Source organism: Myxine glutinosa, chromosome 4, assembly GCF_964187855.1.
Source record: "Myxine glutinosa chromosome 4, kmMyxGlut1.1, whole genome shotgun sequence".
Lineage (NCBI taxonomy): Eukaryota > Metazoa > Chordata > Myxini > Myxiniformes > Myxinidae > Myxine > Myxine glutinosa.
In genome coordinates, this window is record NC_136264.1 from 83,045,472 (window position 1) to 83,063,165 (window position 17,694).

A 17,694-nucleotide genomic window follows, 5' to 3' on the forward strand; every position below is an offset into this window, starting at 1 on the left:
CATAGTTTAACGCCAACATAGTTTGCAAACGTGAAATAAATGAATACGCTCTCAAATGTGCCATCCGAGGCAGAGTGTGTCCTCCACGTTCGGCACACGCGATCGTTCGCTGCTCTCTGATTGGTTGAATCGTTTTTTGGACATAGCTCGGTAAGTAATTGTCCGATTAATATGAAACCTTGAAAAGGCACATCCTCGGGTCCCCAGCAATATACCTGGCAAGTTAAAAGTATATCGGACCCGTGGTTGTCGAGAAACAGCGGTCACAGACAAACAGACGTACAGACGTACAGACGTACAGACGTACAAACGTACAGAGATTACTGGAATTATAGATAGATATCTAAAATTATATCCCCCCCCCTCTATTTACATGAAATGGTTTGGTCCAAAGCGAACGGCTTGCGAGTGGTGACAATCCCCCCCCTCTATTTACATGAAATGGTTTGGTCCAAAGCGAACGGCTTCCGGAGTTTGGTAAAGAAATCGCCATCGCGTGCACAAACGCGCAGGAAAGCGAATGAATCGCAAATTCGTTTTTATTAGTTTTATTATTAGTTTTAAAACATAGTTTAACGCCAACATAGTTTGCAAACGTGAAATAAATGAATACGCTCTCAAATGTGCCATCCGAGGCAGAGTGTGTCCGCCACGTTCGGCACACGCGATAGTTCGCTGCTCTCTGATTGGTTGAATCGTTTTTTGGACATAGCTCGGTAAGTAATTGTCCGATTAATATGAAACCTTGAAAAGGCACATCCTCGGGTCCCCAGCAATATACCTGGCAAGTTAAAAGTATATCGGACCCGTGGTTGTCGAGAAACAGCGGTCACAGACAAACAGACGTACAGACGTACAAACGTACAAACGTACAGAGATTACTGGAATTATAGATAGATGCTATCCATTATGGAGAATGAATAGATGCACAAGAAATGTATATCTGTGTATAACTTTGGTAGTTGGAAAAAAGATTTCCACCTAATTTTTATGACTCTGCTGACGAAGTCACCAGAGGCATTATGTTTTTGGGTTGTCCGTCCGTCCGTACAGGCTAAACCTCGTTTTTCTCAGCAACCACATGTCCGATTGAGTCGAAACTTTCAGGGTAGGAGTGACACCCATGCAGAATGCTTTTTTAATGATAATTGTGATGTCATCGGTCACATGGTATGACAGCCATCTTGGATTAAAAGCAATCCTTATCCTAAAATATCTAATTCCTTATCCTAAAAATCTGAAATTGCATTCACAAGATCTATGACCCATTTGTATTGAAATATTAAATTTATGACATCATAGGTAACATGGTTTGGCAGCCATATTGGATTTAACCTAAAACCTTTAAAAAACATCTTCTCTCCCCAAACCACCAAATCGATTGACTCAAAACTTTACGTGTGTCATTGACTAGGCATAGCGATTAAAAGATCACGAAAACATCATTGGTCACATGGTGTGGTAGCCATATTGGATTGAAGGAAAATATTAAATAATTATATCTCTGAAAACGCTTACCCTATCGATGCGAAATCTTACAAATATCATCTAACACTATTTTTGCATATAGTTTGAAAATGATGACATTGTAGGTCACGTGGTTTGGCAGCCATCTTGGATAGAAAAACTAACCTTATCCGATCAACACGAAACTTCACAAACGTGATCCCTTAACCATACATATGCAGAGTGTACATTTTTAATGTCATATGCCATGTGGTATGGCAGCCATATTAGCTTGAAAGCCGATATTTAAAAAAAATCCCTTCTCTGAAACTGCTTCACCAATCGATGTGAAACCTGTCATGTCGGGTAAAAATGTGAAACTTAAGAACAGCTTGAGAACAGGGATTTAAATCAAATTTGTTTATTTTTAGGGCAGTGAACGATGGCATCTACCCGTTGTGGGACAATGCCGAGGCATATTGGCGACACAGTCGCATTGTTCTCGTTTTGGTGGTTGCGGTTGTAACTGATCTGGTTCTTTCCATTTGTCTTCCAATCATGCAATTTAAGGTTGCATAAAAGCCGCATTTTTTGAACCTAACTATATTTTAGTTTCTTATCATTACCTTAAGTTTCATTTTTCTTTTTTTAATCGACCAGTAACCAAGTAATGCAACTTGCTGTTTATTTGGTCCTGATCTATGAGCACAGGTGTGTTTCTGAATCTGTCTTGTGGAACTTGTGTCAAATATTTGAAACTGTGATTCATTATGTGAAACGTTCAGTAATCATGTTAAATTGTTTTGTGTGAAAAGTATTTCATTTTTAATAATTTACTGTAATCGTATTCACTGGATGATATAGTGCTGCTCTTCGGCCATTAGTTGATAAACAAATAATAATTATCTTCACAATTGTCTCGGCCAAAAAGCGAAAATTATTTTCTCAATTATAAGCAGTATGATAGAAAACAATGTGAGTAAAATTGGTTTGTGATTTCACTACCTTCATTGCAACTTAGCATGGAATGTCCTTCTTCCTGTATGGTTTTTCAGACCCAAGAAAATTGTCATGGATGGATTGGTGAAGGAGAGCATTGTGCAAAATATGCTACCTGCAGCTATTTTTCGGAGATATAACTTTGCACATAAAAAGGAATGTAAGTATGTCATGTTATTTCTGAGATGGTTCCTCCTTCTCGGGGTTTTTTTGGGGTTTTTAAATTTAAATGTACAACTAGTGACCAGCCCAAACACGGATGCTTATTCAAAAGATGTATTGGGATTTAACTGAATGGGCATTGAGCTGCCATCCCTGTCCGTTTGCTGTTGCTTATTGTATCATGTAATACTTTCTTCCTCTAAATCACTAACACCATGGTATGTAATTTGATCAAATCCCTTGATAATCTGAATAAACAGGAACAACTTCAGGTGTGCTATGCTTGAGCTATTATGCTAATTGCTGCCATGTGGTTTCAGAAATCTGTGATTCTTCATATCACAGCAAGTAAAAAACAGAGTTATTCTTGGTGGTGGGTTAACATACACGCAAATGGATGTGATATGACAATGCCTGTTTGCATGTAAAAAAAAAATCAGATTTAAATGTGGGATTTTATTTTTGGGTGTTTGTGCGTGATTGTATAGTGCACTTGCTCAATTGGCACTCCAGTCTTTACCAACTCGCCAGTTCAGAGGAGCCGGTGGGGTCCAACGGGAAAATTGAGATTTTGTGCATGAAGCTGCAGAAAGGGCATTCGGTGAGTTGTTTTTTTTGTTGTTTAATTTTGCACAAAACATCTTCACTAGCCAATGCGAATTTCTTCATCACATTTGCTCAAGGATTTCTGGGTGATTACTCAGGAAGAATCATTATTTCTGAGGGTCATCCTTATGTGCATGGCCACAATACTGGGTTCACCAAGTGTTACAACTGAGTGGAAAAATAAAGTTTCAGGAAACGGTAAGTATGCTGTATTATGTTGTTCTGTATATATTGGAGTATCCGACTTTGAAGCATCAGACCTGCTGCATGCTTCGTTTTCACCAAAATGAAAACGAGAGTGCACTTCACATGCTGGATTCGTGCATAACACGGCACCGGAGGACACGGACACGAAAACAAGTTCTGACATCATCCGTAAATGAGTGGTCGTCTGCCAGCGTCTTTGCTATCACAACAAACGAGACCCGCGTTACACATAATCAAGTTTCGAGCGATGCGGCTTTTTTTCCACTTTTGCTGGGATGTGCATAACGGGACGGACAGGGAAAAAAATACGACAAGATTATCATGAATGAAATTAACTTTCTGATTGAACGATTGAATAAGCATCAAGGGCATTCTTCTTAAGGTATTTCTTAACCTACACAATGAGTTCATTTCACGAGTCCTTCGTGTTTTGAAAATGAAACTGACATCACAATTATTGTGAATTTGATGGACACCAAAGCGTTATACACGAATCACTTATTTTGCCACGCATTGCACATTTCAAGGAATTTTAGAAAATGTAAAAAAACAACACCAGGAGACATACTAGACATGAAACATTCCATTTAATTACAATTTTAATCATCAATGCAAATTTTTATTTAAAGACAATGAAATTAAAATTGACCGAGTGAGAATGTAACATTTTATTTCGAAAATATGCCAAATCTAAGTGCATGATATAATGTGAAAATCAGGTTTTCGCAGGTCCTCAAGACTATTTGCTACAACATAAAACCATAGGTATCTTTTCATTCAGTTCATTTTTTTAAATTGAGGGCATTTTATTTAATCTGTGTACCCAGTATTGTAGCCATGCACTTATATTTGTCATTTCTCGATCTCTTGTCCCTTTCTTCATTACTAAATAAGTTTCTTCTTTTCCTTCTTTTCCTTCTATTCCTTCTCCTTCTTCTACTCCTCCGTTTTTTTCTCCTCATTTTTCTCCTCGTCCTCCCACTCCACCTCCTTCCCCACCTTCTTCGTATCCTCCTACTTCTCCTCCTCCTCCTCCTTCTTTTTCTCCCTATTCTCCTCCAACTCCACCTCCCACTCCTCCTGACAGCCCAACTCTTAATTGGTTTAAGCTCAGTACTTGGAATAAACACAAATCTACTGCATTTTCCAGTGGGAAGGTCCAAGACTAATAACAAAAATAATTTTATAACCTAAAATAATTCCACAAAGTAGGTATATACGTATGCATAGGGCAATGAAGGGCCAAGAGCGATGGGTAGGACAATGCCTGTCAATCAGCCTGGTGAGTGGTAGCCTGCCGCTACACATTTGGCCAGGAGCCAATTGCACCTACAGTCACATGAAAAAGTAAGTACACCCCATGTAAAGTTTTGACTTTTTCAACATATTTCAACATACAGCTATTTGATCTTCATTTCAACAATATTGATAGATAAAGGTGATATAATATAACAAATATCATGAAACATTTACATTTTGTAGTCCATTGTATAATTTAAATAAACATAAATACAAATTTCACATGTGGAAAAAGTAAGTACACCCTTGGCTCTAATAGGTGGTATTGCCCCCTTTGGCAGAAACAACCTCAAGTAGGCATTTCTTATAACTGTCTACCAGTCTCTGACATCGACTGGGACAAATTTTTGCCCACTCCTCCATGCAGAATAGGTTTCAGCTATGCGATGCTTGAGGGGTTTCTTGCATGCACAGCTCGTTTCAAATCCCTTCCCCCCCCCCCCCCCCACCACCCTCCCCACCCCCACAACATCTCGATGGGATTTAGATCCAGGCTTTGACTTGGCTATTCCAGAACCCTCCATTTCTTTCTTTTCAGCCATTCCTTGGTGGATTTACTGGTATGTTTAGGGTCATTGACATGTTGCAAGGTCCACCTTCGATTGAGCTTCAACTTTCCGACAGATGGCCTCACATTATCCTCAAGCACCCTCTGGTACAATGAAGAATTCATAGTGGATTATATGATGGTGAGCTGCCCAGGCCCTGATGCAGCAAAGCTGCCCCAAACCATAATATTTCCACCACCATGCTTTACAGTTGGTATCAAGTTCTTGTGGTCAAATGTTGTCTTTGGTTTTCGCCAAACATGTCTTCTGGTAATGTGGCCAAATAGCTCTACCTTTGACTCATCTGTCCAGAGCACATTGTTCCAGAAGTGCTGGTCTTTGCCTAGGTGTTCAATGGCAAACTTTAGTCTTGCCCTGATGTTCTTTCTGGACAGCAAAGGTTTGCTCCTGGCACACCTCCCATGTAGATCAGATTTGTGCAGCCTCTTTCTAATGGTAGACTTGCACTTTGACATCAACAGTGGCAAGAGCTACCTGTAGGTCCCGTGATGACATTCTGGGGTTTTTAGAGACTTCTTTCAGCATCTTGCGGTCTGCTCTCGGGCTGATCTTGCTGGGGCGGCCTGGCCTGAACAAGTTGGCAGTTGTTGTTTGGAATCTTCTCCACTTGTAGATGATCTTCTGGTCAGTCGAATGATTGATTTCAAATTGTTTGGAGATCTTTTTTTTAAATCCCTTCCCAGACTCGTAGGCATCTATAACCTTCTTTCTGAAGGCCTCAGAGAGCTCTTTTGATCTAGGCATGGTGACGGCGCACACTTCAACAACAAAGAGCAAACCAAATGAAATGTCTGAGGTTTAAATAAGACAGGTTCCTCCAAGATCCTCTCTGATGATGTTGTAATCATTTGCACCTGAGCTGGTGCACCTGATTCTAATTTTAGGTATTTGAAGTAGTGATAAATGTAGGGGTGTACTTACTTTTTCCACATGCGAAATTTGCATTTCTGTTTATTTAAATTATACAATGGACTACAAAATGTAAATGTTTCATGATATTTGTTATATTATATCACCTTTATCTATCAATATTGTTGAAATGAAGATCAAATAGCTGTATGTTGAAATATGTTGAAAAAGTCAAAACTTTACATGGGGTGTACTTACTTTTTCATGTGACTGTATATGGGTGTGGTTAACGGTAGAATATTATGGAGAGTCCCACAACAGAAAACCATTTTTTCAAGTCTGTTTACTTCAGTAAGACTACTGTTTAGTCTTCACATCCTTTGTGTTCCTCCGTTCATGTTAAATCAGCAGTTTTAAGGACAATATATTTCATATGGCAATCAAAATAAAATTCTTTAGCATCTCAATACATTTTTTAAAGTACAGAAACAAACAATAAAAAACCTTTTTTTAAATGCAAAAGGATGTAGCAATTGCCAAATAAGATGTATGCCAAAAAGTATATAAACAAGATGGGGATGATCGCAAGAAATTTTCATGCGATACCATTCCTACATCTTTCTTTGAACTCGAGAGTTCATGGAACACCTTAACACACACAGTCTTGAGATAAATATAATAATATAACAAGAGGTAAAATATCATACAATAATATGGGTGGGGTATTAAGAGTGGCAAATTTGTTTGGTTGTGATGACCTAAAATTCCGGAATATTTGGTTTAAGTACTGTGAAACCCTGACATTCATGGATTCAACATTCGCGAACCCCACATATTCGTGGATTCAACATTCACAGACCCCACGTATTCGCGGTTCATAAAATGTGACCCGCTTCTACCTGTGCCTCATGTATTCATAGTTTTTGTGGGTGCAACAAACATCTCCCACCAGCCACGCACATAACACAGTTCTAAAACCATCACCCACCAACCACACATAAAGTAGCGGTACGTGCGCATAAACCGTCCCCTACCACCATCTCCCACCACCATCCCCCACAAACAATGGTCATACTACCCACTTCTTTCATATACCCACAACCTCTCCACGACAACTTATGTTCAGCATGTCCTGAGTGTCATTCTTTCTTCTCGTTCCGCTGCCATGACCTGGTGTGATGTTTTTTCCCTCGTGGACTTTTTGCACACATTGTTCGATCATGGGCCCTAAGCGTACAAGTAGTGCAAGAGATGTGTCTGCTCCCAAAAGGCAGAACTTGAGCCACAAAGTGGAGCTGCTTGACCGACTATCAAGAGGTGAGAGGAGTTGGGTATGTACACGAGCAGGTCTTCAATGCAGATGAGATGAGCCTGCTCTGGAAGACAATGCCGAGAGCTTTCATGTCAAAGCGAAAGATGATGGCATGGGCGGTTTAAGGCTGCTAAGTACTGGATATCTCTTTTTCTCTGTGCCAACGCCAAAGGGGACTGCATTATCAAACTGATGATGCTGTATCATTCCCTCAACCAGCATACTCTTGAGGGCAAAAACAAGCAAACTCTGCCCGTATTTGAGGCCCAACAGAAAGGCTTGGGTAAGAGCTGCTATATTTATGGATTGCTTCCACAACTGTTTCGTCTCTCAAGTGTCGAGGTACCTGGCAGTAAATAACCTCTCCTTCAAGGTCCTCCTGCTGGTGGACAACGCTCCTGGCCACCCAGAGGATTTGAAGGTGGCCCATCCCAATGTCGAGGTCATCTTCCTGCCACCCAACACCACCTCCCTGATTCAACCACAACCAAGGGGTAATTTCAACATTTAAAATGTACTAAACCCGCCACACTTTCTGACGTATCTTGGATGTTATGGAGTTCGACTCTGAAATGTCCATCAGGAAATGTTGGCAGGACTTCAACACCACGCTTCAGCGCCATCAAAAAGATGCTGACTGCATCAGCGCCATCAAAAACACTGTGGACAAAGTCAAAGCTTCCACCATCACGCTTTCTGGAAAAAAAATCTATGGCCAAATGCAGTCCATTGACTTCAGAGGCTTTGATGACACCACGGAATATATGCGGATAATTGCCGGGTTGGCACGGCAGGTGGGAGGGGAATTATTTGATGATATGGAACCTGAGGAATTGGAGGAGCTTATCGCCTTGCATGGGGAGGAACTGACTGAGGAGGAGTTGGAGGCCAGCATCAAGGTTTCTGAGGGGGAGGGCAGTGAAGAAGAGGAAGAGGTGGCAAGGCTGAACCTGACCGTCAAGTTCCTGGCTGAGGTGCTGGAGGATATGGGGACAATCGCTGACAGATTGCAGGATGCTGACTCGGTGATGAGGCGGTACCTCTGGTTCAAGAGGGGGTTGGATGATGTTTTGCTGTTGTACAAAGAGCTGTACAGAAACCTGCAGCACTCAGCGAAACAGCTCTCAATCACCCATTTTATTTCACCCTGGCCCCTCCACCTCAACACTTTCAACACCCTCGCCTGCACACGCTCGCCTTCATTCCCTTGGTGCATGACTCATCAGCACTCTCAACTGCGTCCACTTCAGCGTCCTCACCTGCATCCCCTTTGGTGCATGACTCATCAACACCTCAGGTGCGTCCTCTTCAGAGGAGTTCACTGTATTCTGAGGTCGTCGTCGTCGTCGTCGTCGTCATCATCATGTTACATCGTACCGCATACAACAACATGCATTTTAAAGGCCATTTTCCCTACTAGAGCGGGGGTTAGCCTTGCGGTCCCCATGACGATCTTCTCCATTTTGCCCTATTTTCTGCATCTCTCCTTGTTAACCCCCTTGCCCGCATTTCTTCTTCCACCATCTTTAGCCAAGTCTTTCTCGGTCTTCCCCGTCCTCTACTTCCTTCTACATTCATTTCCATCACTTCTCAACCAGTCACTTTCATCCTTCCTCAACACATGACTAAACCATCTCAACCTGTTTCTCTTCACAGCATCCATCACAGGCTCTATTCCCATCATCTTTCGCAATTCATCATTTATCTTCCTCTCTCTCAACGATACTCTGCACATCCGTCGAACCATTCGCATTTCCACCCTTTCCAACCTTCGTTGCTGCTCTACGTTCATTACCCATGTCTCGCTCCCATAAATCATAACACTTCTCACACATGCAGCATACACCTTTCCCTTCAGCTTCAACGACACTCCCCTCATCATCAGCACGCCACTCAGTTCCCGAAACTTCTTCCATGCACATCTCACTCTAGCAACCGTTGCCGAGTCTGATCCACCTTCTCAATTCAGCATGTCTCCGAGGTAGCAAAATGTTTTCACACCTTCCAGCTTCACGCCGTCTCCAAGATCTAACTCAACATTTCCTCCATCTGCAGCTCCCTCTGTGCACACCTTACATTTGAATGTAGCTGCCACACTGGTTAATGACCCTCTCAGACCACTACATTTTTGATGAACCCACTCAGCGCACATTGTACATTGAATGGAGTTCACTCCGACACCCTTCCGACACACAGCACAGGGCCACTTCCCAGTTCTTTCCACCTCATCACATGCTTTACCACTTGCCATCACCTTCGTCTTTCCGATATTCACCTTCAGACCTTTTGTCTCCATACATTCCTTCCACTTGTTCATCTTTTCCTTCAGTCCATCCATACTGTCCGCAATCAACACCAGATCATCTGCATACAACAACTCCCACGGTAAACCCTCCTTTACGTGCACATCGTGCATTCATAAGATATTGATAATTCATAAGATAAGATGATAATCTATAAGATGATAATCTATAAGATAAGATGATAATCATAAGATAAGATGATAATTCATAAGATATTTACATCATACCGCATCTTAAATAAAAATTGGACACAGTACCTGCTGTTGGTGTTTGTTGTTTTTTTTGTTCATAAGCATTTTTAATGAAACTAATCGTGTGCATTAGTATTCATAAGATTTTAAAATTTGCCTTCATGAATCACGAACCATCGAGAACCTATCCCCCTTTTCCCCTTTGAAACAATGCCCCGAAATTTACGGATTTGAGATTCTCAGCATTTTCCAGGAACGTATTCCCTGGGAATGTCAGGTTCTTGCTGTACTGCTTAACGGAAAGCTTTTGAAAGTGTCAAAAGTCATTTTGTGTTCTACATTGTTTAGGTATATAATTTGAATGAAATAAAATAGAGACTTTAAAGATCGTGGGGAGAAAAATATTCCGCAAATTTACCGATGTTGATGCACAATTATACACCACCTTATCTAACACGTTACATTAGTTCTTTGTGCCTGTTGTTTGTGCCCTTTATGACGTCCTTAAAAACAGCAAGTTTCCTGTTTAGAATGATTGTCAATTTTACTTGACTGCCAGACAGGCAGGCAGAGTAAAAATAAAAAAGTATCTCGCTCCTCTCTGTGCATGCACGATCGGGACGAATTCACAATTGATGTACTGTTGACCTTGTCGTTTTCTTATTTGTGGTCAAAATATCACATTCAATTGAAATCAAATTGTTCCTCGATCATCAACTGACATTTGTAGACAGAAGGACAGAAGGACAGACAGACAGGCAGGCAGAAATGAACCAATTGCATAACCACGCTTTTCGCTTTGCGTGTGCAGAGTAATAATGGTTGTGCCATGTAACATTGTAACTCCGTGTGCGGAGTAATATTGGCAAATGACACGACTGTATAGATCTCTCTCGATTTGGGTTCACCATGATCACAAACACGAGATGAATCGTGTACACATGTGCAATGTGTGCACACAATGCCGAGTACTTGAATGTGTATATGTGTGCATTAACGTTTTAATAGCTCACTGTTCAAATTACTGCAGATAAACCATCAAAATACACTATTATTGCAAATGGATGCAGGGATGGACAGGGAAAAGCCATTATTCAAAGAAAGGTGTAGTGATTGATGGTTTCACATGATAATTTATTGTGACCATCCGTACCTTAAACAGCAGCCTGAAACCCCGAAAGGGAGTACTCAAAAAAATTGTTTACCTACTTTTTGGCATACCATCATTACATCCTTTTGCATTCAATTTTTTTTTACCATTGCCAGAGGAGAGGGTATTGCATTTGAGTCTGTTTGTCTACACAGAACGTGAGTAGGTGTGTCAATTACATTCGACCCATAAAGCCCTTTACACCCCTAAAACTCCCAAGAACCCTTAAACCTCTTGGACCCTTTATATCTTAGATCCTTTAGATTTTAGAACACCGAAGACCATTCGACTTCTTTCTACCCTTTAGACCTCCACACCTTTCAGGCCTTCACACCTTTCAATTAATGAGATTGAAACCCATTTGTGAGAAAGATGAAAACCATCAGTGGGAAGGGTATTTCGTTGTATAAATTATTGATGTCCTCAATATTCTCCAAAAACCTTGGAATACCTTGGACCTTGAAAAACCTTTGGTTGGAAAAACCAAAAATCTTGCAAGATGATGTCCAATTTGTAGAACAATTCCTTCATTGTCCTTTTTGACAAATCTATTTGGGTTTGTTGACATTTTGCTGTTTTTCAAATGGTTTTGTGTTTTTATACTGCAGTTTTTGCACATATTAAAAGGCCGTGATAACTTTGAAAATTGGCCTCATCTTGTTGTGGCCATCTCCACACTCTATACAGCTGATTATTTCAGGTTCCTGTTGTCTTATTCTGCTTGCTGTCAAAGTTTGGCAGCTTTGCCTTTGTTACAATATTGTTACAATAACAGGTCTGAAATAATAAATGGCATCATATGGTTACATAGGAAAAGGCTGGCAGGAATCTCTGCAAACATTAACTATCTATGGATGATTAGTTGCACGTTGTTATCTGTGCCCCATGTTAGATGCTGTTTAAGTCTCTTGAAGATGGAGGCTTCATGGTCATCTTTACAAGCGCTGTGATGGAGAGTAAGTTCCCGCTGTGATTGAGAATAAGCTATAGAATATATGTTTCAAACTACAAGTGACATGGATTTGTGTTCCCGAAATGAATATTATTTTTGACTATTATAGGTGATGTTTTACTATCCAGGGTTGCCAAGATGGCCGAGAGATACGCACAATCGCCTCTAAGCTGTCTAGCCTGGGTTCGTATCCTGACCCAGCTATAATCTGTCATCCCAGTGTTTCACAGGCAGGGTGATTCATCAATGTGTGTGCCGCCCCTTGGATGGACGTTAAACGGGCATCCCGTCTGCCAGCATTCATTAGAGGACGTTAAATATCCCATGGTGTCCTTCGTGAAGAGTATGCGAGCTGACACCATGACCAAATTCCAAATTCCTGCCCGAACTAGTCGAACGTCAGGCCTGGATAGCCGGTTCGTGAAAGACTCCGGCCAAGCTTTCCCCGGCCAACCCCACAAGAAAGGTGGAATAATGGTGCCAGTTAAAGAAGAAGAGTTGATGATGTTGAAGAGTTGATGTTGTGATGTGTGATGGAGCACCAACCCAGAGGGGAGAGCAGTACTCAATTTGACGATTTTTTTTCTTCCGAAGTGATTCTTCACTATTGAGAGATGGGGGCCAAAAACGATAAATAACATCAAATCTCAAAACGTTATGGACGAGTTATGACAACTTTGTGGATAAGTTGGTTCGGTGACTAGGACAAACAGATTAGATTTTGGTTCAGGTCCGGATCCAGATCCGACCTATCAGTGGGATACAAAACATAAACTGTTCAGCCTGGTGAAGGTATGTGCTCTATCAAGTGCCTTTCTAGTTTAACTTTCTATGATTATGTCTATATAAAAATTGTGCCTTTTGCCAAATACTCCATGATTTCAATTTAAAAAACATATTCTTGCTTTGCTTTCAGAGTGGAAAGATTTGGAAACGAAGTACCTTTATGCTATGTTCGTGTTCCATGATCCCATGATTTCCAGTGAGTACCGTTTTCCTAATCACTATTGCTGATGTTTTTGAGTTTGAGTTGTTTGTTTGATGTTTCAGTTTTGGAGTTTTCTTATAGTGTAATGTCTGCCATACCTCCACCAATTAACTGTCAAACCTCCACCAAAATGGGGAAAAATAATTATGAAGAAATTTGAAGTCTGTACATGGTTTATTTTATTTTATTTTAATGTGAAGGCTCCAGTCACAGACTATATCGTCCTCATCGAGGCCAGGCCTTAAATAAAACAACTGCATTGATAGAAAAGTGAAGAAAGAGAGAATAGTGTAAGAGTTTTTGAGGAAGTTAAAAATCTGCTTTTTGAAAAGGGGAAGATCATAGGTGTTTGGAAATACATGAGAAGGTAAAGAGTTCCAGAGTTTTGCAGTGGAAGGGAAGAAACAAACATCATAACGGCCCACCCTTGAGTTGCCAATGGCCATACAATAATCATGCGATGTAGTGGCTTGTTGAGTATTCCATGGTCTCGCTAATGTCAGAGGTACACAAGCAGCAAGTTCTTGGGAGCAGAAACCTAAGTAATATCTGTAGAAAAGAGAAAGGGAGCCAACTTTGCGACATAATTCGAGCGGGTCGAGATTTGAGGTCCGAGTGTGAGAGTTGATCAGTCGGATTACTTTGGATTCAATTCTGTCCAGTAAGTATGTGAAGCAAGAACCTCCCCAGATGTGAGAGCAGTACTCTTTACAAGGACGAATCAATCCTTTAATATAGTTGAAGCAACTGTTGAGAGGAGAAGAATCTTCTACATCTGAAAGGAACTCCTAATTTATTCGAGGCAGACTTAGATATTTGTGAAATGTGTGGATTCCAGGATAAATTTAATATTAGGGTAATACCTAGTAGGTTTAATGTATCACATGGTGCAATTGTGGAGCTTTCCAAGGAGATTGGAGAGTTGAGAGGAGTTCTCGAGAGAGAGAGAGATAGGAAGAAATTGACTTTTAAAACCATTAAACTTAACCTGATTACATTTGCCTCACTTGGAATTCTTGTCCAAATCCGAATTTAAAGAAGTGGCTGTGATCAAACGAGATGTGGATCGAGTGAGGGAAGATGAGGCAGATGGGAAAATATAGAGGAATGTAATGTCGAGTCATCAGCATATGAGTGCATTTGGTTATATGTAAAAGAATGTCATTGATAAAAAGAAGGAAGCGTGTTGGAGACAGGACAGAACCCTGAGGGACACTGCTGTTGATAAGGAAGGGGGGAGATGTTGAACCATCAACAATTACGGAGATAGAGCAGTCGGAGAGAAAGCTGGAAATGACAGAGCAGAGTGAAGAAGGAAATCTGAAAAAGAGAAGCCTGGATATCAGACCCATGATGCCAAATTCTGTCAAAGGCTTTTGAGACATCAAGGCCTACAACAAAGGATTCCCCAATGGCTCCCAGAGAAGAGGCCCAGACATTTGTATTGTAAGAAGGGATATCACCGGTAGATCTTGCCTTGTGAAAGCCATATTGGTAGTCAGATAGAAGACTGAGATTCAAGATGCTTGAGAGCTGGGGCGGGGTACACGGTATCTTACTATAATTCACCAAATGTCCGCCTGTCCGTTCCCAGGTACCGCAAAAACAGCTGAATCGATCGCAACGAAATTTTGGGTGGGTAAGCCTGGGACCCCCTGGAGTAAAATAGGCTATATTGTTTTTCCAATTTCCAGTTTTTACCAAACACGATGGAATAATATTTACCAATATGAACAGTGATGTGGCTTTTAATGAAATTCTACAAATACTGTTTAGATTTTGATGATTTGCGTGTGATATGATTTAATGGATGTTTATATAAATCGTTTAAAAAAAAAAAAGCCTTCAATTTCTGATATTTTGCCTTTTCATTTGGGCCTCCCAATTGAAGCCCCGCCCGTGGGGTGGGTACCGTTGCTAGTAAAACAAATGGACACTACTAGGACTTTCAGGAAAGAAAACGGAATTTGAAAAGGGTGGATTTGGGGTGTATTAACGCGGGTAGAAAAGATCAAGGTTTTGGATGGGGGAAGATAAGCGGTGATGGTGAACAGCTGTTTTGAATAACTAAGGAAGGAGTGGGATTGAAGAGAATGTGGGAGTTTGTTCCAGAGGTGGGGAAAAAAAGAGGAATGAAAGAGTGAAGGTGAGCAGAGAGTCTTGATTTTGGCAGTTACACCAGAAGAGGGTTACTGACAGGTCTTGAGCGTCCTGCAGGAATATTTGGGGGACGGAGCACAGACAGAGCAGGGGGAGCTACGCAGGGGAGGCATCGGTAAAAGACAGAAAGACCACCAACCTGCCTGTGGTGAGCGAGTGAAAGGCCCTCAGAATCAGCTTCATCGCGGGAGACACCAATGATTCTAAAAGCCTTGGTTTCTATAACGTGAAGCCGAACTGGATGTGAGGTAGGAGCACCAGCCCAGAGGGGAGAGCAGTACTCAATTTGAAGAATTGAGAAGACACTTGCATATTTTGGAAATCGTAGAAGTCAGAGCAATGCCCAGCAAGGGAGGGAGAGGGGGAGGGGTGGGGAAACGACTTATGATCTTTAGCTGTACACGTGCCACAGTACAGTTGGTTTACTGGCTCCTACTGCAAGCAAGGGGGATTATTAGCCACTGCACAAAATATTATTATAGCCACAGGTTTCAGGATCTACTATGACGGAGAGTGCCTCTGTTTCTCCCGGAGTACCAGACCTGAAGCCACTGAGCACGGATAAATTAGCGCCCCGGAGGGTTGCTAATCAACCGTGAACGCCAATTAGTTGACCACGTGGCCCAGGTTCCTCTGTCTAATTACCATTTACCTGGGGGATTACGTGGTTTTTGCACCCTCGGTTATGCACTGATCTTATCTTATCTTCAGATCTTAATGGGATGCAGCCAAGCGGAATTGCCAGTGCACACCGGACATACATAGACTGGAGCCAATTAGTTGGGGAATTAAAATTGGTCTCCCAGGCTAACACTAGTTGCGGATGGTGCTGGATCAATGAAGGAAAAGACACGTCAAGCAGGACAGAAAGAATAATTCAACAAGCAGGGGGCAGAGTGGGGAGGAGGAGGGGGGGGGGGGGGAAGAGGGAGGGAGAATGGGTGGGTTTTTTTTTTTTTGTTAACAAGAAAAGAGGTCCGTGGGGAGCATACGGTGAATTTAAAAACAATCATTTATTCAAAGCAATCAAAAATGTACAAGGGATTTTGAAAAAAAATAAAAGCAAAGGGACAGCGCAGAAGAACTATCCCGATTTATCTAGCCTGTGCACGTTACTTATTTAAACATGTAGCAAGGGCGCTCATCAGAATCATCCGCAGTCGGGTAGATAAGGCAAGAGCGATAGAGCAGTCCATTCGCTGAGGGAGGGGGTAAAAATGAGGAATACTGGTTGGTGTCTAAGGTGCGAGTAGGGGTGCGGGCGGATCGGGAGCGAGTGAGGTGAGAGGAGGAAACTGGAAAGAGGTGCGTATCAGTGAGGTCACTCTGACAATAACGGTTTGCTTGCCTTTGAGCTCCTGGTGTGATGAAAGCAGACAATCAGAAGAGAGAAAGAACTTCTGAGGAGACAGATTAACTTAATGTGTGAGGTGATAGATTAACTTGATGTGTTCGGTGATAATTGGCCTGGCCTTAATGAATGTGCCTTGCACTGCGTATGAATTGCTCGCTTTCCCAGCGCTCCATCCCGCAAACTCCGTTCTACCAGCTCTGTCCCGCCTTTTGCAGTGTATCCCCGACCAAGCCATTGATCCTCTTACTGGAACACACTGCTTAAATAGCTGACTGGCGGGAGCGGGGTTTTGGTGAGGATTAAGAGAATCACTAGGTGTACTTACCGGGATTTGCTGCGTGCCCATTGGTGCACTCAAGATTTCCAGAGGGACTCCATCGCCTTTGTGAGCCTTCAGTCACGGAAATTGCGTCAGTATTGTTCGGACAGGCCATGAATCAGAGCTCAGTAGTTATTAAACATAGAGCTGGTGTTTTTGGCTGCGCTTTCCAATCGTGAACGTGCGCTGGAAGCCTAATTGGCATTACAAGCAAGAGGAGCGTCAGGGATATTCATAAGGTGCTAATGGGCGATTCACACGCATTTGCGCTTCGTGCTATCAAGGTCTGAACGTCCAAGTCGTTCTCGTTGCTCCGAAGGCGGTGGCCGGAGTTTGCTGTGATTGTGATTGGGGCGGCATGGTTGTTGAGATGTGGTCGAGGTGGCATGGTGGTTTGTACTGTGGTCGAGGCATCGTGGTTGTTTGTACTGTGGTTGAGGCGTCATGATTGTTGATCAATGGAGAGCGTGGATAGCAAGTTTGTATAATGTTCTAATAAAGTGGAAGGTGATGATAAATGTCTTAATAATTTATCAGTCTAGTGTGGTTATTGTAGTGGTTGTAGGAAAAGTGTGGTGGTGGTTAAAGTAACGTGGCAGTTTGATTCTGGCATGCGATTCAAACCGGGTTTTGGTGCACATATGCAAATGAGGTAAGGCGGTCGATGGCGTCGGTGTTGTGGATTAGGTGGAATGTTCGTGTGCTTGTGCATGGGTTTACTTACTCAGAAATAGGAAGAAAATGGGAAACACCAAGCTAATCCCACACAATGCATAATGACCCATGAAACCCACTACCAAAAGGGAAGGACTATCTGCACATGTATTA

General features: G+C 41.9%; 1 protein-coding gene across 2 annotated transcripts in view; it reads left to right on the forward strand.

The window, feature by feature from the left end:
- The window catches only part of LOC137424934 (protein TASOR), a 241,837-nt gene that overhangs the window by 113,716 nt on the left and 110,427 nt on the right, over positions 1 to 17,694 (forward strand). For both annotated transcript variants that reach the window (XM_068112841.2, XM_068112842.2), the window contains 4 exons: positions 2,502 to 2,605; positions 3,096 to 3,208; positions 11,986 to 12,049; positions 12,962 to 13,027. In XM_068112841.2, the coding sequence (XP_067968942.2) occupies positions 2,502 to 2,605; positions 3,096 to 3,208; positions 11,986 to 12,049; positions 12,962 to 13,027 (347 nt within the window). The remainder of the gene's footprint in view (positions 1 to 2,501; positions 2,606 to 3,095; positions 3,209 to 11,985; positions 12,050 to 12,961; positions 13,028 to 17,694) is intronic.